The sequence below is a fragment of the Ceratotherium simum genome, chromosome 7, assembly GCF_057802395.1.
Source record: "Ceratotherium simum simum isolate JZ-2026a chromosome 7, ASM5780239v1, whole genome shotgun sequence".
Classification (NCBI taxonomy): Eukaryota; Metazoa; Chordata; class Mammalia; order Perissodactyla; family Rhinocerotidae; genus Ceratotherium; species Ceratotherium simum.
Window position 1 is genome coordinate 43732792 of NC_141906.1, and position 22226 is coordinate 43755017.

General features: G+C 36.6%; 1 protein-coding gene across 4 annotated transcripts in view; it reads right to left on the reverse strand.

The window, feature by feature from the left end:
- NOX4 (NADPH oxidase 4) overlaps positions 1-22226 on the reverse strand; it is a 140710-nt gene that overhangs the window by 49180 nt on the left and 69304 nt on the right. For all 4 annotated transcript variants that reach the window (XM_087433568.1, XM_087433567.1, XM_004434098.3 and 1 more), the window contains exon 12: positions 10750-10810. In XM_087433568.1, the coding sequence (XP_087289694.1) occupies positions 10750-10810 (61 nt within the window). The remainder of the gene's footprint in view (positions 1-10749; positions 10811-22226) is intronic.

Sequence of the window (22226 nt, forward strand, 5' to 3'; positions counted from 1 at the left end):
GGATGACATTAAAGAACCCTATCTGCACCATTCTAATCCATCAAGTTACAACTTTGCTTTAAAAATTACAATTTGTTTAGAGAAGAGGAACTATATTCATTTAGCTTCCTTTATAAAGGCTTAGTAAGTGCATCAAACAAATGAGTATTTAAAAATGTTCCTCGTGCTAAGGATAATGGCACAAAACTCATGCCTTTTTTGAAATTATTTACTGCATTAACACTAGACTGACTTGGCAAAATGACATATACGTTCTTGGCCACTCAGTACATTACTGTCATATTTTTGACATTGCTTAAGAAATTATGTTACTGAGAAAATTTCTCACTAGTCTTATCGTTCTTCATATTACATAGTAAAAATCAAGCAGAAAATAGTAGATAGCAGAGAATCCAAACTTCTCTTAGGAACAGAGCAACAATTCCTAATAAAAACATAGCAATCCATGTAAACAAGCCACTTTGCTATAATAATTCTACTTCCAGGTCCAGAAATTGTATAATTTGCTTATTTTCAAGAATAAAGAGTAATATTTTTTTATTGGATAGAAAACAACAATTTTGTCTTTTCCCCTATCTTTGGAGTTATAAAATGACTGAACTAGAATAAAAGTTAATGAGTAGTGAATTCCAATCATTTACTAAGCAGTCTCTGTAGTTTCTGTGGCATTATAAGTGAGCTGTCATCTGCTAAAAAATGACAGCATAGATTTCATGTTCATAAACTGAGCAACCAAGGGGAAAACAATTTATCCTCTCTCCTGAGAACAGATGGACATTTAAATTGTAGTACAAATTTCTCATTTCCCTGACAGCAAAATTTCCTTGATTTCTGAGGCTATGAAATATGGAATTTAAACCCAGTTCACATTTATTGAATAATTTATTATATAAATGATTTATGTTAAATTCCACCAAATTAATTAATTAATTGTCCTCAATGATTTCCACATAGACTCACACGAGGCTAGAATTATAGTGTTCCATTATACAAATAATATATACTTTGAAACATACTATTTTAATCCTCATCCTGACTCAGATCTACCTAGATGGATACACAAGTAATTGCATATGTATTTGCTACTCATCTCCCACTGCTAATCACAGGCCAGATCAGTATAAATTCAATCACTCTCAGAGTTCTAGGGGAATTTAGAAATAGGAAGAATTTAGAAATAGGCTCATTTGGGCCGGCCCCGTGGCTTGGCGGTTAAGTGCGCGCGCTCTGCTGCTGGCGGCCTGGGTTCGGATCCCGGGCGTGCACCAACGCACTGCTTCTCCGGCCGTGCTGAGGCCGCGTCCCACATACAGCAACTAGAAAGGATGTGCAGCTATGACGTACAACAATCTACTGGGGCTTTGGAGGGAAAAAAATAAATAAATAAAATCTTTAAAAAAAAAAAAAAAGAAAAGAAATAGGCTCATTTGCTATGTGCTTCTTTTTGTATACTAACTCCCTCTACTTACTGGTCTCCAACTTACTCAGTAATTCACAGCAATCTGTACCATCCCCAAACTGCTCGCCTGCATTTTCCCAATAAGATGATTTTTATAAGGTTAGCAGTAATCCCCTCCAATGGTTATTCTTTGGTCCTATTTCACTGGACACCATAGATCATTCCCTCTACAGAATTTCTTATCACAGCTTGCTTGACACTATGACAAATCTTTAATTTGTTGTCTTTGCTTCTAACCTGGTCTTATCTCCTTTCCAATCTGTATAATACCAGCAGAGTGACCCACATAAAGTGAAAATTTGATTTCAGATCCAGTTTAAAGCCCTTCAATTTTTCACCAACATCTTTAGGGAAAAAGAACAAGCTTCTTAGCAATTCCTACAATCTCCTCCATGACAGGAGCTCTGGATGCCACCCCAGCCTGGACTTCCAACACCATGACACTTTCCTGATTTTCCATGATAGTTTACCCCTCTGAGCCATTATTCAAGCTATATCTTTCCCTGGAATAATCTCCCACTCTGGACAAGTTCTACTTATCCCTAACACTCAGTTTGGCCTAGAAAGCCTCCCAAATCTCCCTCCTAGAGCATTTGCATCCTCCAATTTGTTGGACACAGTATTACATTTGTTTATGCATCTGACCCCAGCCCCACTAGCTTGCGAGTTTTCAAGAAACAGAGGATATGCCTGCTTGTTTGCTTTCTTTTCTTTCCTTTCCTTTCTTCCTCTCTTCAGTCCTTCCCTTCACTTAACAAATAATTGCATTTACTAGAAACACCATTTCAATAGGCCCTTTAGCATAATGGTGAGCAAAAAGTGATACAGGTCCCTACCATGATAATGCTTATAGTCTATTGAGGGAAACTCTTGTTACACCAATGTTCACACTTGGAATACATAGTTACCAATGGACATAAGTGCTCTTAAGGAAAAAAAATATAGTGATGGCAGCATATGAAAAACACCACCTAAAACTAAGGTGTCTAGATGGCTTCTCAGAGAAAGTGACTCCCGAGCTGTGATTTAAAAATACTAGGTAGCTGTGTGGGTAGGGGTGGGCGGGGGTTGTGGAAAGTACTGAGGACACATGAATCAGAATATATAAGGGTGGGAGGAAGCAAGCGAAACAAAAGGAACTGAAAGGCCAGTGTTGCTGTTGTGCAGAAAAGAAACAAACGGAATGGAGATGAGAGGTAGGTCAGGGCCAGAGCAGGAAAGCCCTTCTAGGCCATCATAAGGAATTTTTGTCTTTATCCTATGAGCAATGGGAAGCTATTAAAGCACTTGAAGCAAGAGAAGTGATTTAATTTGATTCATGCTTTGAAGTTTCGATGGCTACAGCGCAGAGAATGGATTGGAGGTGTCAGGTATAGTGAATTTAATCAGGAGTGGACCAATGCTGGTTAAATCCAACTCCCCACCTGCTCAATAGCTAATCTGAAGAAGTGAACCACGCCTGGAAAAAACTCACAACTATTCTGACCTGTCTCACTTTAAATTGTGGACTATATATCTCAGTAGGTCTCTTGGCACAACTCAGAAGGGCCACCGTGCTTCTTCACTCATTAATTTACTATTTTAAATGATACATTACACCTTCTTCCTTCTCCTCAAAATTCAACATACCTTCCCTCATCTTCAATCTCAGTAACAACCTTACTCTTTATTTCACCAAGAAAACAGGAGGAACCAGAAAGGAAATCCCATTCCTCTCCCTCCAAGTCCACCAACCAATCTGTAGCCATGCTTGGTAATCATCTTCTCTGTCTTCCCTCCTGTTATAAAGCATGAACTGCCCAGCTGCCTTATCTAAGGTCAACTCTTCCACTGTACACTGAATCCAGTCCTTCTGGAATCCATTAGAAGGCACTCGTGGAGGCTACTCCTGTAATTATACCCTCTATCTCTCCAGCAATATCAATTTTTCCTTCTCTACTTCATTCTCATTATTCATATTGTGCCCAGAAGTATGTAAACATATTAAAATAGCTCTCATTAAATATATGTGTATATACAAATATACATAAAATTACACTTACATATATTTATGTTATTTATGCTCTTACATCTGCCTTGTCCCTATATCCTCCTCCCTTCAGCTACTGCCCTATTTCTTTATTTCATTTTACATCCAAACTCCTTAGAATTTGCCCAGTGGTGTTTTGGCAAATAATTAATAGCCAGGTCTTTAAAAAAGGTTTTTTAATCCCTACTGTGTGGTGTTTATTAATTTCTGTGGAATAAATACTCACACTGAGGATGATTTAAAGCTATCAAACTTGACTTCACCAAACGCAGAGTTGGAAGAGAAGCACTCAATGACCCAATAAGCTCATAGGAGCTGGGCCCAACATACCACTGGATTTGTCTGTACTTACGACCTCCACTTCTTCTCTTACCATTATTATCTCTCCAACCTACTTCAGTCAGGCTTGTATTCCCAGCACTCCATTAAAAACAACTCCCAAGGTCATTAATTCCGTCCTCATTTTACTCCACTTCTCAGCAGCATTTGTTTCGATTGATCAATTCTTCTTTTCTGAAACACTGTCCTGTGGTGTCCAGGACTCAGACTTTCCTGGTTCCCCTCTTACCTCAGCTGTCACTCCTTCTTAGTCTCCCTTGCTGGACTCTCTGTGTTGAAATGTCTAAGGGCTCAGTCCTCTGTTACATTTCTTCTCTATCTACACATATTTCTTAAATTAGTTGGTCTTGATGGGATGGCGCCACCTCCTAGGGGTAATTTTGAGAACTTGTGGAGGCAACTTGATTCTCACAATGATGATCGGAATTTACTAGATTTTAGAGAGTAGGGGTCAGAGACATTAGACATCCCGCAATGTTGTCGAGATAACTATGCAACAAGGAATTGGCTTACTTCCTACATGCTTTTCAAGTGACTTGTTGTATACGCATGTAAATAAAAAACTCATATGATTATAAAAGCTGCAAAGTTTCTGTATGATTTAAATATGCACTGAAACTTCCAGGATTGCTACCATCCTATAAACTGAAATAATATTTTAATCTATTGTGTCTAGAACTTAACCAAAGGATGTTCACCATTTTGGAAAATCACATCATAAATTAAACAGTGCTCACAGTGTTTCAATTGTATTGGGAGCCTGTATTTAGAACTGTCTTATTCATGATCATTCTTTATGTGGGCACAAGTTACCTATTTCATATGACTTCTAGTGTAGTCATGCTTGAAAATTCGAATATTGAATGCAAAGCATTTACTAGAAATTATTTTAATAGCTCCTATATAATAAAGTAAGAACATTATATTGATTTTTATAAATTATTTGTGTATATAACATCTGTAAATTGCATTTTAAGAATGTAAAGTGGGCACATAAAATGTTATAAAACAAGGTGTTGGATCTTACACAGTTGAGAATTATTGCCCCAGGTGATACTTTCCAGCTTCAAGGCTTTAAATCCATAAATACACTAATGATTCCCAAGTGTAGATCTCTAGCCCAGACCCCTCCCTGACCTCAGACTCACACACGCAAATGCCTACTCAGTCTCACTTCTAAGAGGTCTAAGAGGCATCTCAAATTTAAAATGTATGAAACTGAGTTTTGAATGTCCACTCTTGTCCCCCAATATGCCACAGTGTTCTTTACCTCAATAGCTTCACTTATTGAAGCTAAAATCCTTGGAGTTATCTTTGATTCCTATACCCCAGCTCCAATGTGTCAACAAAACCTGTCAGATATACCTTTAAAATCCATCCACTCCTCATACCCAGGCACTATCACCCTATGCATAACTAGCATTTTCTCTTGTCTAGATATCAGCAAGACCTTCTCTCCTAACTCATCTCCTAATTTCCCCTCTTGCCCACCCCCATTATATTCTCTATATAGCAGCCAGAGTTATCATTTTAAAATATGAGTCAGACCCTAATAAAAATCTTCCAATGGTTTTTCATAACATTTATAATACAATTGAAGTCTACAAGTGCCTACCATATCTGGTCAATGGGTATTTCTCAGACTTTATTTCCTAAAACATTCCCATTTACTCACTCAGTTCCAGCAACACAGCACTTCTTACTGGTCCTTGAATACAAACATTTGACTGCTTCAGGGTTTTTACACTTCCTCTTATCTCTCCCATCTGTTACTCCTCTGGATTCAGTGCTCTGTTCAGAGAGGCTTTGCTGACCTCCTACAATAGTCCAAGCCCAGCCAAAACCAGGAATGACTACATAATTTAAGTGAAAGGAATTTAATACAGGAAACTAGTGACTCAGGTGAGGGAAGAACTCAGAAGCCAAAACAAAGATAGTGAAGAAATCCAGAGAGTAGCAGGAAGCTACTACCTTCCATAGGGGCTGGTAGGACATAGGGTGTAGGAGAGGCTACCAGACCCATCAACCAGGACCATATGGCAGGAGATAGAACCACCACTGAAGCATCTCCACAATGATGATACATCTTCCCCTACCACAAAAAAAGTTTGATCTGTTTTCTAAAATGCTCGGGATTCTCACCTTTTCCCTCTTCTCCCTAAACTCAGTCTTTTTTTTTTCAATAACTTCGGGCTGCCAACCACTAGGTAGTACATATTACAACCAAATGGTTAATCATTCAGTTATAGACTTCAAAACCATGCCTTTTATCTCAATCAGATTAAAATCCAAGTCCTCCTATAGCCTATAGCGTCCAATCTGCTGCTCACCTCTCTGATCTCATTTCCCACTACTCTCCTCCTCACTGTATTCCAGCCTCACTGGCCTCCTTGCTGTTCCTGGAATAAATAGCCAAAGTTTCTCCCACCACAGGGACTTTGCATTTACTGTTTCCTTAGCCTAAACACACTTATTCCTGAAATCCACCTCGCTTACTCTCTCACCTACTTAAATGTCTGCTCAGCAAGTCTGTAACTAAACATCCTATCTAAACTAGCACTGTCGCCCCTCATCATTCTTACTCTCTTACCTTTATTTTTCTTTCTGGCACTAATCACTATCTAACACATTATGTATTGACTTGTTTATTGGAGGTCTCTACTGACTAGAATCCAGTTTCTACGACAGCAGGGACCTTGTCTGTTTTGGTCAATGCTGTATCTCCAGAGACTAGTGCAGTGTCTGGCACATAGTAGGTGCTTAATAAATATTTTATTATTAGCCAAAATAACAAATATTTTAAATGTTATCTTCCACAAATGACTAACCATTATAGTGTGCTATTCATGGTAACAACAACAACAAAAACAGTATTTCTAGTTACTCATTTGTAGATGTACCAATTGATAATTCATATTTATTATAAGCTTAGAATAAAGTTTACACTGTGTGAACATGAATTATATAAAACCCATGGTATTTCATACATCCAAATACGATGGGTGTTGGTCAAAGAAGTCAGTTTGCTCAAACTTATTTTGGATTTCCTCTTTTGGCAGGTCCCTCAAAACAGGCTCAGTATATTCAATAGGAGTACTTTTCTCTTTTTTGCTTTTTTGCAGCAGTCAAAAGCCATTCGCAGATATGTATAGTATAAGGTAGATACCATAATTGTTCCAAAATACGTTGTCATTATAAAATAATAATATTATTATCATTTAGTGTGGTCATCATCTGACTTACAAGGAGTTCCCCAAAATGAAAAAACAAAAAACTTTAAATACATTACACATATTCTGTTTTAATTCTTTTCATAAACAATCAGCTAGATGAAGTATGCAACACAGCTGGCTAATACAGTGATATAGAAGCAAAGAGAGCTAGAGAGAGAGTGATCATCTCTTTTTTGGCCCAGTCTTTAACTAAAGCTCTACCTAAGATTACTTGTACTGTAAGTATCAATGTATTATACGATCAAGGCAAATCCATATTATATGGCCCTATTTTCCCACTTTTAATCCTCAAAGTTAACCATATCTTCTGACTGTAGCAAGATTTTCCAATAGACAGTATGGGAATCGATACCCAAGATTCAAGGAGAAGCTGTTATGTGATGCATACAATGAGCCCTTTGTTGAATGTTTATCCAGTGACTGTCAATCCATTAGTTATTGAATGGAACCATGACAAAATTTTTCGATTAATTGCATGAGAATATGATGTACATAATGCTTTTGTAGTATAAAACTCAAACCTCTCTAGAGTAAGCTGCTATTTAGACCACTAAAATAACCAACAGTGTAACATGATCTCAGACATGATTCAATAGTAATGATATTTAATGAAGAAAATAACAAGACATTCTGGACAGTCAGAATGATAATCAAGCCACTAGGCAATCTGTGATCATATATTTGAAATTGGAAAGCATGGCTGATTCTGGAAGAGCAATGAGATATTAATTCAACTCCCTCTACCCCCTCTACCATCATTATTTCAAGGAAAAGTCTGAACTGTGTGTAAGAGGTTTGCAGAGTCTTCTAAATGTAGTGAGTCTTTCACACACTTAGAAGATGCAGCTAGAGGTCTGGTTAAAATAAAAAGCTAGACAACAAATAGAAAACGTTCATGCCTCCTTGTCCTGTGCTATATAGCTGATTCTTTTGCTTCTTAGGCATTCTCCAGCTGGGTGTAGTTGATTAGTCTTGGAAAGATCAGTCATGGGGCAGTTTTAAGTCTGTTCTTTAGACTTGCCCACACATAACGTATTTCAGAGGGAAAAAAAGCCACTGAAAATCATCACTAAGTCAGTTTAGAAAAGTAAACCTCTGATATTCAACTTAAGTATCTCTTTGGTATTTACTATACTACCGCTCTTAATACTGAATTTTAATCAATTCTTTCAGAATAAAAACCAATGATCCTTAATTTCAGGAATATGTTCCCATTTTTCCTTCCATAACTGTAATTCCATTGTTTTAAGACAGCTAAAACTTTTTTTGAACTCAAGTGCCAGAGAGTGGCAGAAATTATTCATGGATTCTCTGCATGAATATTTGACATTGTTTTCCCAAATCACCAAATATTTAAAGTCAACAACCAAGAAGGTCTATTAATTGAAAAGCATATAACTGGAACTGAACTCTTTGAATAGAATGATCTTGTTTCTCTCTCAACGGCACAGTACATAAAAAAGGAGGATAAAATTAAAACTATTAAGTGTTTCTAATAGAGAAGATTATCTCATCATTTATTTTAATGAGCTACTGACAATAGAAAATAACTTTATAAAGAAACTCAATAACAGTAGCTAGTAATAAGCCATCATGAAGTTTCTGCTTACCCTGATGAATTAAATTATACCTTTATTGTGCTTATTTCCCTTCAGATATAGAATTCTATCAATTGCCATTCATTACCAAAATTAATTTTTACTATATTGGGATTCTTACCAGAGAAGAACTGCACTCATTCCTTGTCAAACAGCGCAAAACAATTTTGATTATAGCAACTAGTTCTGGTGTTATCATGAGAATTATTGTTTCCATACTATACCAATGTTTTACTAGCAATGGACTACCATGATCTTTTTTGAATGCTATCAAATGAACAATATCTATTTAAGCCCAATTTTTTTTTTTTTTCGGTGAGGAAGATCAGCCCTGGGCTAACATCTGATGCCAATCCTTCTCTTTTTGCTGAAGAAGATTGGCCCTGGGCTAACATCCGTGCCCAACTTCCTCTACTTTATATGGGATGTTGCCACAGCATGGCTTGACAAGCAGTGCATTGGTGTGCGCCCGGGATCTGAACCTGCGAACCCGGGGCCGCCGAAGCGAAGCGTGTGCACTTAACCGCTGCGCCACCGGGCCGGCCTCTAAGCCCAATTTTTCATGATTCCAAATAGGTCATTACTGCCCAAAGATCTTTTGACTAATTTCATTGTCTGCCCATTAAACCCTATGTTGCATATTTTCTCCGTTTTCTTCAAGTCTCCAATTCCAAGCTGGCTGCCCTTTCTATAGACAAAGAATTTTACACACACTATTATTTTTTAACTATGATATAAGCTCATTCAATTGTCCTTCTTCCTAAAATATCCTTTTCTTATTACACAATATCTTGTCTTTTCCCGATTTTCACAGAAATTAGTTCCCCCTTTCTAATGCTAACTTCTCAACCTGTGCTTGCAAATTCATTCCTTCTCATCTTCAGTCTCCATCCCCACCCCGCCAATGACTTCTCTGCTTTCCAGGACAGACAAGTCTTCCCTTGATTCTAATCCATCTAACTAGCACTTTATTAATACTATTTTCATTATGATGTTCTAAATCCTTCAAAGGTTTCCTAACATTTCTAAGTTATTCTCATATCTTGTCAAGGCATTCAAGATCTTCACCAAGCTGACCCTAAATGGCTTTTCCATACTACTCTCCAGAACAAAATCTTTGATTCTGCTAGGCTGATTGACAGACCCTTCCCAAACACGGTTTAATCATTACCTTCCCTGATTTTTGACAATGCTGTGAATTTCACTTAAATGACCTACTTCTTACTTCATTTGCCTGATTTCCAAGGTTCAGCTCAAACTCTGTCTTTTCTGTGAAGCTTCTCTTATAGCCCTAGACTACACTGAATCTGCCTTTTTCTGATTCCCTATAGTTTTCACAGACCAACTCCTAGCTTAGCACTCAATTAAAAAATATTTTTATTTATATTTGCATTCATGTTTATACCTGCATCCTTTTCTTTGAGTAACCAACCTAAACAACCAGCCAACGAGCTAACATTTACTGAGCACTCACTTGTCAGTCATTCTGTTTGGTCAAGGGAATATAGGAATGAAAAATGTTTCTTTTATTTACTCAGAACTCTTAATATAATGCATTTCTCAGATAATAAAAATGTATTTATTGAATAAATGAGTAAAATATCACCAATCGACCTACTATTAAAAATGACCACTATTTCAAAGATGTTATGGAATTGCTACATATACAGATAATACCACATGGAAGGTCATGCAGGAACTAAAAGATTTGTGTGGTCTCAATCCCAGGTGTTGATTATTTTGAGAATAACACCAACCACTAATTTTAAAATCATGTTTTCTAAAAACCACATTCCGATGTTCCCACTATTGCCGGTACATCTGACAACCAGGCAGAAACCTATGATTTGTAAGTACAGTGAACAATACACTATTAACAATTACTGATATCCAAGGTATTCCAACTCCAAAAATGCACCTTATAAGAAGAAAACATGGATTGTCAAAACTGTACAAGCAAAGAAAGAAAACAAAACAACACTTTGAGAACATTTCTATACATGCTAGTAGTTCTACTACATAAACACATTCAAATTATTGAATGATTCATAATTTCAAAGCATGTATCTTAAAACTTTATGTTCTACATACCTGTCCAGTCTCCTACTATTTTAAGGTGGACCCCAAATGTTGCTTTGGTTTCAGTAGGACACTAAAAAAAATAAATACTAGAATCAATTCTGAATAATAATTATGTAATACCAGACCATGATCTAATTACAACTTTCATTCTCATAGCAAGTCCCCCAAATCAACAGAAAATAGGAAGAAACAAACTAAAAATCTACATAGATCCTCATTAGTGGAAGGAAAAGGCAATGTCAACTGGTCAATAAGCAATACATTTCTCTAAAACCACATAAGTATTTATATAAAACAATAAAATATAGTCTAAAACTGCTAGTATATTGCATCCAACCACAAATCTTGCTTAAATATCTTTTGAATTGAAATATTTAAGAAGACAGTTTTTAACCACAAAGGAAGAAATGGAGACTAATGATTTTAGTGTATTTTTCTCTCCAGATATTATTATACACCTCACATCCTAACAAATTCCAGGGAAAAGAAAAAATAATTCTAAATGTGACCTGAATTTCCATGTCCAATGTGGAAACTTCTCCTTAAAGAGTTCTATTCCATTCCGTCCCTTAATTCTGAGCAGAAATTTGGAGTGAACTGGCAAGGGTAACTGGGGAGGGGAGTGAGTTGTGGTAGTGGAGGTAAGAAAAAGTGGCTGTGGTCCTACGGTTAGGAAATCTAGAAAACACCCACATAGTAAAAATGAGAATAATTTTTAGTTCACAATAAGAAAATGCAGAATCTCCTTTTACTTTCCAGAATCCCAATCTCTTACTCGCAATTCCAAAATTCAAAAGTTCTGAAAAATAATTTTTTTCGTAACTCATTTGGTGGCACTTTCTGACTTGAATTGAGGGAGAGTAATGACGGGAGGCTAATTCTCCCATATAAAAATTCATACAGAAGTATTTTCCTACAGAAATATCAATTTGGTCAAGAACGTTGCATCACATCCTACTAGAGATCTTATGTAGTGTATGGAATATGCACACATTTTAAAATACACAAAATTCTAAATTCTGAAAATACACCTAACCTAAGGGTTATAGGTAAAAGATCATCTGCCTGTGAGTACTAAGTATTCATTGAGTACCATGTGCCAAGAGCAGTGCTAAGTGCTTCATTTCCAAAATGTCTGAAGAGATTGTCTAACCCTGAAGAGTTGTCTTTTATAGTTAAGGAAATTGAGTAATTGAAACTTAAAAATATTAACTTGCCCAAGATCATACAACCAGCAAAGAGACAAGACAGAGTGTGGATCCAGGTCTGTCAGACAACACAGTTCTTAATTATGGCAGATCACTGTCTCCACTAAAGCAAAGATAGCAAATGGGTGGGGGTTACATAAGAAATCAAATGGAGTAGGAGGAAAAAAAGTCTTTGTTGGAGATTAATAGAATCAAGGTATAACAATATGAATTAAGGAGAAACATGGGCTGAAGTTAAAGCACAGATGAAAGAAAATGGCAGAGGTCCTGAGGTCCCTGTGCTAGAGAATGGGTTACATACAGCAAGTCTAGGACCCTCCAGCTCACTGTGTTGACCAACTAATGTAGGTCACATAGGGATGCTATAAGGAGAGGAAATAAAGGAAGATGAAGATACCATGGAGATACGTAAACAACTCCTCATTCAAAGAAGAAAAGTAGCTTGGAAATCAGTGAAAACTAAATAAAAAGGTAGGTATTAGCCATTTGTTCATGACAAATCATAAACGAACTAAAAAGCCCGTGATCTAATATATGTTCAGGGTTGAGAATTAATGTAACATGGAATTTCCAAACTACTATTCTGCAATCAGTGCTTCTAATAGGATGATTACTGCTAACTGTAGTATAAAATATTAAAATAAATCAAAATATTATAAAAGTGATATTACTTAAATGTTATTTATACTATTCAAATGATCTTTCATTTATGATTCTAATATCTAAATATTTCATTTACATTCTGGTTTTTAATAACTCTGAGATCAATCAGTTTTGTCACTAGGAAATCTCCAAATGAGATGATGTGATCTGCCAAAACCACCCACTGTTTTTATCCTGTTTAAAGCTGGCCAGAAGCCTCTGTGCAGTAAAAGTTGTAGCTCGCAGAAAGCGAGAATCCCAATAGAGTCCCAAGCTACGAATCTGACTGCTCACATGTCGCTTGATGTTTCCCTCATTGTGAACTGAATCTTAGGTTCTGAAAAGAAGATCTAAACCAAGAAGATATCAGCATAGGGAGGGAAAAAGCTCATCTTCATGGGACTGAGTGTGCATCTGGCTTGATTTAATCTCATAATGTATTCTGAAGGAAAACATACATTTTTGCCAAATATTCATATCTATTCCATTCTTTCAGGGCAGACATTGTAAAAGATAACTACATGTGGACTTGTAGGAGCCTATAAACCTTCCTCTTCTAAGTGACCAAATGGATCAGTGTAGCTTTTAAAGCTGATCTGGTTTTGAGCAGATAAAACACAATATTGTTTCTCTCAAACTCTTGGGAATGATGCCTTTATAAGGTATCGATTTCCTCAAACTAGCTAGGAATTAAGAAGACAGATTTTAACATAATCTTTCTCCAATCATATTCCCTCAAATTTGAAGGGAGCCTGCACAGCATAACACACAGCATGGCTTCAGCATGTGTAGTTTAAAACAATGACTGAAGACCTTAGAATCACATTTTAGTAACTTTGCACAAATAATGTTCAGATTCACTCATGTTGCTTAAAGCACAGTGTAGTGATTCTTTAATGTTTCCTCACTATCTTTTTAATAGTGTCTTGAAAACTTCTCAATGGGAAGAAATAATCAAGTATTGATAGCTACGGCTATCTTGTTTCTCTTAGAACATTAAAAGAAATACGCTCATGACAATTTTTCAGTTAAAAAAGTTGCAGGATGAATTATGTACTTAAGTTTACATTATTAAAATAAAAACAGATATTAGTGCTTTTTTCTCTATACATGGAAATAAGTTGAAGAGAATATATAAGACATTATTAGGAATATTAACTTCTGGGAAGTAAAATTGAAGACAGAGAAAATGAGAACTCATTTCATACACTTCTATTTTTGTGAATTTATTATTAGCCTTTGTAATAATTTTAAATATTTTAAAAGTTAAACTTAAAATGTAAACAGTAAATCATTGCTGAGTCTTTCTTTAGTCTCCTAGATGAAGAGAATGGAGCCTGGCTCATGCTGACCTTAATATAAAGACCAGAATACACACCACCTAGTTTAAGGATAATACAATAAAGTGACAGAATTTGTAACAACAGATCTAGAGGAATGTGTATTTTGATATTCCGTAGAAAAAATAACTTTTTCCCTCAAATTATTTGTACACTATGATGTTGGGTTTTTAATGTGCTCAAATGACTAACGGTTTTATAACAGTCCTACAAAAAATAAAACAGATATTATGTAATCACCCTACATTTGGGAACTAAATGTAAAAATGATGTCACTGCTCAAGGATTTATTCAACATTGAAAAGAAATTTAAAAGCCACAATGTGTTTATTTTTAAATCAAGAGCCTTGTAATAATAAATAAAAATGATCCTAGAATGGATTTTACTATATTAAATACTAAATTTTCAATGTAACAGATTTGTTAAACCAGAGAAAATGACCACAGAATATGATGTTTTTTAATCACTATTTTCAGGTCTTTATTTTTAACACTTTCTTCCAAAGTTCTAGTTTCACATTTTTTATGCCTGCTAGACATTTCCATCTGAAACTCACTCTAAATATAATATATCTAAAATTGCTATTATCTTACTTCCCGAATTATCTTCTCCTTCTGATTCCCCTACATCTGGACATGGAAACTACATCCTTATCAGAACAGAGGCTCAAATCTCAGAGTAGTATCAGGTATTTCTCTTCCTGCCAGCATTCAATCAATTTTCAAGTCCTTTCAATTATTCTTACCAAAGAAAATGTCTGATCACAGCAATCTCCTATTGATTTGCATTTTGTGTCCCCCTAAGGAAAAACAGCCACATTCTTTCTTTCCTACAGTCTATGTTCAACCACATCTGTCCCAAATTCTTTCCAACTTTTTATTCCATATTCCTCTTTGATTCACCCTAATCCAGCTAAACCAACATGGACAAACTAACACATTTTACTGCCCCTTCATTTCCCCACTTACTAGTCTACTCATTTAGAATGACTTCATTCCCATTTCTCACATTGAACCCTAGCAATTCTTCAAGGCCTATCTCAAATGCCACCACTTTCATGAAAAAATCCTGATTTCCCTGCCATGAAAATTCCTCACTTCCCTGAACCCCCAAATTATTTGACTTTTATGACCTTCATTACAGTCTACTTTTTTAATTTTGTGTAATTTTTTTCTGTATTAATATACTATAAATGTCTTGAGATCAAGAACTATTTCTAAATTATTATTATATATTCCATACATCTTATTCATAGTTGGTATGCATTCTAATATCAGTTTAATTAAATATTGGAGAATTAACCTGAGAAAGAATAAGGACTTCAACAATGGGCAAATCTTCTATAATTCATTCAAACACTCAACAAATATGTATTGAGTGTCCAAAATGTTCCACAGACTGTTCTAAAAGTTCTAAAAGTCAGAGAGGTGATAATAAGCCAGGAGCATAAAATCCATCACAATTATTGCAGCATCGTGACCCTAAACGTTTTGACAAATATAACATTTTAATGTTTACTTGAAGGAAAAAGTTCATGTTTACTTAAATATTTGCAAGAAAACAATATATTCAATATTAAACAGAAAGATCCTGGAAGAGTATGTAAATGAGATTTTTACTAACTTGGATAGGATGTGTACATTTATCTCAACTTCCTCAAAAAAACAAAACATTAAAATGACATTTTAGAGATATAAAAATACAACCACAATAGCAAAGGTAACATGGGAAGTAATAACAACGATGGAGAGGTATCAACAAATTTTGAAAGGTGAAATGTAGATGAGACAGTGGTTTGGGGACTGACTAAAAGAAACATACAAAACTGAAATCCCACTACCTTCAAAAAGCGGGTCACCTTGAGAAGCAAGCCCATCTGTCCCTCACGACATTGGGAAAACTCAGGTCTCAGAAGCAATAGAAGGAAGCTGGGGCTGGACTTAACGATTAAAAAGAAGAATCATGTTCATGTCTGTATATGGGATAATTTGACCCCCTGATTCACTTCACTCCAAGTACAAGCCAGGCTACTACTCCTCCGCAAACTCAAAGACAAATAGAAGTAGGACAAAAAGGGCTCTAAATGCAGGAATAACCGGTACAGTGGAAAGTAGGACTGCCACTCATTCGCTCAGCAAATATTTAATGAAAGCACACTAAGTGCCATCTCAAACTTATATCCCAAAACTGAGCTCTACAAACTCACATCAGAACCTGTTCTCCCCACAGCCTGCCCTATCTCAGTTAGTGCAGTTGCTCAGACCAAAAACTTTGAAGATAACCTTGACTCTTCTGTTTCTTGCACATTCCACACCCAGTCTATCAAGAAATCCTGTTAACTTGAACTTTAAAATATGTGTCAGAATCTGACACTTCTCACCAGCTCCACTGTCACGGCCCTGGTCCAAGCCCTCGTCATACCTCACCTGGATGACCGCAACGGCCTCCTAACTGGTCTCCCTGCTTCTGCTCTTGCTTCCCTTCACGTAATCTTAACAGAGCAGCCAGAGCGATCCTGTTAAAAAGTAAGTCAGATCATGTCATTTCTCTACCCAGAGCCCTCTGATGGCTCCCTTCTCAAAGTAAAAGCCAAAGCCTCTGTAATGTCCTATAAACCCCACGTAATCTGCCCCCTCATCACTTCTCTGACATTATCTCCTACCATTCTTCCTTTTTCTTAGTGTATCCCAGCCACACTGACCTCTCACTTCGCCTCTTCCATTCACACATGCACATATACATTCACACAGATGCAGTTCAATAGATATCAAGTATTACTCAGGGTGAAAACTGCCGGGTTTTTGAACAGAGAAATGACATGATTTGATTTTCATTTTAAAATAATCATCCTGGCTGCTTGTTAAGACTAAATGGTAGCTCAGCAAGGGCAGAGAGAAGGAGACCAGTTAGGAGACTATCCAGATGGTAGTGGATTAGATCAGGGTGGCAGCTGTGGAAATGGTGGACACACTGTAAAGGTGGTGCCAAGAAAATTTGTAGACAGATTTGTTGATTATATTTTTCAAAAATGATTGAAGTTGAGAACGATGTTCAGGTTTTCAGCCTGAGCAACTTAGACAATAGAGTTGGCATTAATTGAAGTGAGGGAAGAGTGTGGGTAGAATAGGCTGGGAGGTTGAAGACTAGGAGTTCAATTTTAGACATGTTAACTTAGATGCCCTTCAGACATCCAAGTGGAAGTTTCTGACAGACAATTGGATATATGACCCTGAATTTTAGAGTTGGGGGCTGGGCTGGAAATATAAATTTGGGAGATGATAGCATACAGATACATCAATAAGGCTGGATGAGATCACCATAGATAGGAGTCTAGTTAGAGAAGAAAAGAGGTTCAAGGAATGGACACTGGAGTGTTCTGATATTTAGAAGTCATGAAGATGACAAGCAATAGCAAAAAAAGACTGAGTAAAAGTAGCCAGAAAATTAGGAGTAAAACCGGGTGAGTGGACGTCTTGGAAGCCAAAGAAAACAGTGTGTCAATAAAGCAAATGATCAGCTCTCCCAAATGCTGCTGAGAGATCAAGCCCATTGAAGACCAGGAAATGATCATGGACTTTGCAATAACACGGTCATTGTTGACCTTGAAAATGTTTTAGTAGAGTGCTGTTGGCAAAAGTTGGTGGATTTATGAGAGAATGAGAGGGAAGGAACTGAGAAATGGGGCAGTAGCTAGAAGGATATGAGAGTCAAGAAAGGAGCTTTCATTCATCATTTTCTCTTTGGTATCTAAGTAAAAGGAGATATCCAAAGATACCAATTGAATAAATCAAGTTTAATATTAAACAGTAGGGCCGGCCCCGTGGCTTGGCGGTTGGGTGCGTGCGCTCCGCTGCCGGCGGCCCGGGTTCGGATCCCGGGTGCGCACCGAGGCACCGCTCCTCCAGCCATGCTGGGGCCGCGTCCCACGTGCAGCAGCTAGAAGGATGTGCAGCTATGACAGACGGCTGTGTACTGGGGCTTTGGGGGACAAATAAATAAAATAAAATCTTTAAAAAAAAAAAAAATTAAACAGTAGGCTTGCTCTGAATACACTGACCTATTTAAGTTCATAGTTATCATGCAGGCTCTCATTAGGCAGTAAAGAAATATTTTCTTTTCTCCTGGAAAAAAGCCAAACTAGAGCAGTTAGATGATGTTTAATTTTCAGAGAATTCAGATGCTCCGTTATGTTTCACGAACATTAGTGATCTTCTGGGGCAATTTCCACCACTGCGCCTGGTCTATGGTTAAGACACATTGTTGCCTTGCTAGTTTATCATCTATCCTAGCTGAGTTTCTAAGTTGTCCAAGCAAAAGACTTGTGAAACCCTAGAGAAAAGCAATTTTTAAGAATTAGATGGATAAGAGCAAGACCCAAGATCAAAACAGGATGCAGACTTCCTGGTTATGTTTAAACTCACGGAATTAAATAAATAATAACAAAAAGATTTGCCAATCTTTAAGAGATCCACAACCATTCTTGTCTGGTTTTCATTGAAAACTGGAAAGACTATTCCCAAAGAGGCTGGTTGAGAGATTAAAAACACAAAACAGAAAAATGATGGCAAGTGCAGGCATGCTACGTAAAAGTACAGACAATAACAAACGAACAGCTAGACTTGCCTCTGACTCATGGAAAAATATGTGAAATCAGGTTATCCAAGCTTAAAAATAATGAATCACACAACTTAGAATACAGATGTCAGGAAAGCACATGTGTTTCTGAATAAAAATAATAACAGAAGGATATAGAGATATTTATGTAAATTTCAACAAATTACTACCATAAAAAAGTAGATTCTACATTATTTCTTTAATTGAGAATCCATGAAAAATATTAATGAACATAGTAATTGATGTCTATCTCAGTTAAATTCAAAGAGATGCTATATTTTGTGGTAAGCAGTAGGTTTTATGCTTTCTTAAGTTTGGGCTTTTTAAAATCATCTCTGATTTACATATCTAAATTAGAGGAGAGCATACCTTAATAAAAAATTTGTTTTGGTAGAATATCCAAACATTGGTAATTACAGAGCATAGCTGGAAAACACTTTTAGAGATCTACTACATAGTAGAAGAACAAAATACAAAACTCTAAAACTCTCTAGTTTTAAGCCAATAAAGAGGGAGAAGAATCAGAAAACTTGAATTCTGGCTCCCCCTTTGTCATCAATTGTGTTACTTTGGTTTCTCTAATCACTTAAACGATCTATGCTTTAGATACCTCCCACCCCAACAACAACCAAAGAAACAAATTAATCTGGTGTTTGAACTACAAATTTTTAAAGTTCAATGAATTCAGATACACTAGGATTTATATGTGTCTCAAATTTAATTTCAAGTTTTAAAAACAGAATTATCTCACAAAGTGTGTATATATATATTTTTTTTGTGTGTGTGTGTGTGAGGAAGACTGGCCTGGAGCTAACATTTTTGGTGAGGAAGACTGGCCTTGAGCTAACAGCTGTGGCCAATCTTCCTCTTTTTGCTTGGGGAAGAGGGGCCCTGAGCTAACATCTGTACCAATCTTCCTCTATTTTGTACGTGGGACACCGCCACAGCATGGCTTGATGAATGGTGTAGGTCTGCACCCAGGATCTGAACTTGTGAACTCAGGCCACCGAAGCAGAGAGCACTGAACTTAACCACTACACCACCAGTCTGGTCCTGCACAAAAAGTATATTTTAATACATCTTTTTATATATTTATAAATATATAAATGTATATAAATAAATATAAATATATAAATTTAAATACAAATATTTAAGTGTCATTCATAGTGGAAACTGTGGTGCACTGCTCAGATGCTCTTCCTTTCCCTCCTGCTCACAATTTTCAGGATCAAAACACTCATTCCCCAATCTCACAGCTCTGAAAGTGTTGCCTTCTGAGGGCTCACTACTGAGACCCTCCTCAGGAATTTCTATGCACAGAGGAAAGCTTTCCCACTCATATCTAATTGCCTCTCCCTGGAGATAGCCCAACTCCAACGACTGGTCAACTGGGGAGTACCAAGGTTTGGCTTCCAACTTCAAGATGGGACAACTTTGAACTATCATTTTACCTGCAGAGCTCCTGTCCAACCCCCTGAGGATTCCATTGAGACTAGATCACAGTTACCTTCTGCCTTGCCTTCTTAGTCCCTCGCTCCTTATCAGGTATTGCTCTGAGCACACCCCCCAACAAACCTCCTGCATGCTAATCTCTACTCGAAGGCTGTTTCCCAGGAAACCCAACCTAAAACATCCTTCCTTCATCCTAAAGGCCAGTAAACTGCAAGAGGCAAATCATCAGTCCCCAAATGACTGTTTCTAAACCAGTCTGTGGCCAGAGTTTAGTCAGTTACTGCATGCTGCAGAACGAGGCAAAAAAATTTAGTTTAATCCTTTCTTGGTTCTCCAGTCATTATCTGAAACAACAATCACAACTTCCAACTTATTGAGAACTTGCTAGATGCCAAGCTTCATGCTTAGCACTTGATTATATCTTTCTCATTCATATTCAGAGTAACTCCATAGAGAAGTTACTATTATTAGCCACATTTTATAAAGAAGTAAACCAAAGGTAAGTATGTTAATTATCTTGTCCAAGGTCATAGGGCTAAGCAGGGGGTAGGGGGGTGGGGGGGGTTGTCCAGGCCTCCAACCTAGGCTGTAGGATTCCAAAATCCATGGTCTAATACTTCACAACTCCCTCAGATTTCCAACAACCTTGTCAGTAAAAACGTGCCTGCTGGTTCTGCCCTGAGAGAATGCAGGTGCATTAGCTGAAAATAATCACAACTTCCTGGAAAAACCCACCAAATTAGCAGTTCTTCCTTGTGTAGGAAAGTCAATGTCAATTATAAGAAATGCTGAAGCACTTTAAGCAATTAAAATTACAACCTTTGGATTCCTGATTAAATGAGCACTCAAAACTTCACCTTGACTGATATTGTGAAAAATACTTTAATGCTTCTGTGCCTTATCTTTTGCACTTATTTTTTGTTTTTTCAGTTTTAAAAGCTTAATCTCTATTTTAAAAAATGAGATGAAACTCAAACTACTAAATTTATGATTGTTGTATATTTTATAGATTTGATTTTTCCTTACAGTGGGCACGGTATATGAAAATAAGTATTCGATTTTTTCTGGTAGGGTAATTTACTTGACCTTCAACTCCCCATATATTAGAAGAGCTTAGTAGTATGGACAATCCTAAACTATCGATTGCATATTTCTCTTGAAAACATATTTTTATTGTTTCCATAAATTTCTCTCCTAAATGGTAATTCTTTTTTTGTTTTTTTGACTCCAACAACAAAGATGTCCAAAAGCAATAGGAGTTTTAGAAATATGAATGCCTGAACATCGATGGGTGGTGAGGCAGGAGAGAGACCGTGCAGAATAGCTAACAACAGGCCTTTCAGCCAGGCAGGTCTGTGTTTGTTTCTCACCTGTATCACTAACTAGCTGAGTGACTTTGGGCAAGCTATTTAATCTCTCTGAGTTACAGTGTTTTCTGCATCAGAGAGAGTTAACAATACGTGTCTCATAGGACTATAGTAAGAATTAAATAATATAATATTGTCAAAGTTTATGAAAGAACCTCTTGCCTCTTAGGCACTTAATTAGTGGGACTATTATCCTTGACAAAGTGGGTGTATACATACTTTTTAGTGGGAATCAGCATATGGGGAAATTGCTTTGTTTTATTTCAAAGGAACCCTTAATGGAACTACCCAGTGAAAATATTTGAGAAGCATTCATTTTACATGTAAGTGTGAAACAGAAGTAAATGGATAAAAGAAGGAAATGGCAGGAAAGGATAGTAAATTACCATAATAACATAATGTAAAATTTAGCTTAGAAATGTTTGCTCTACTCAAATTCATTTCTAAGCAGCAGCAAGATTTGCCTCTTTTTACTCTTATGAAAACAGAAACTCCCTTGGAGGACAGTATGAGTGAGCCAGCTAGCAAGTCTCCTAAATCTGGGAAAGCTACAAACCATTTCCCAAGCCTAGACACAGTAGATGGTACACAGATAGCCTGATAAAAAGAATTTTTTTGCCTTAAAATTTCTTTTGGAAGCCAACTATTTGTGCAGTTTAAAATATCTATGAGATACCATTCTTTTAAAAACAATTAAACCTTGAATTGAGATTTAATAGGGCATAATCAAAACATAAAAAAAAGCGATGTTTAAAATAAGGATGGATGTGAATACAAAATGTAAACTCTCAAAATCGAGATCTATTTCCACCTACAGGTTGCTAGGCAAACCTAAGAAATATTGATAGTATTTGTCAGATGA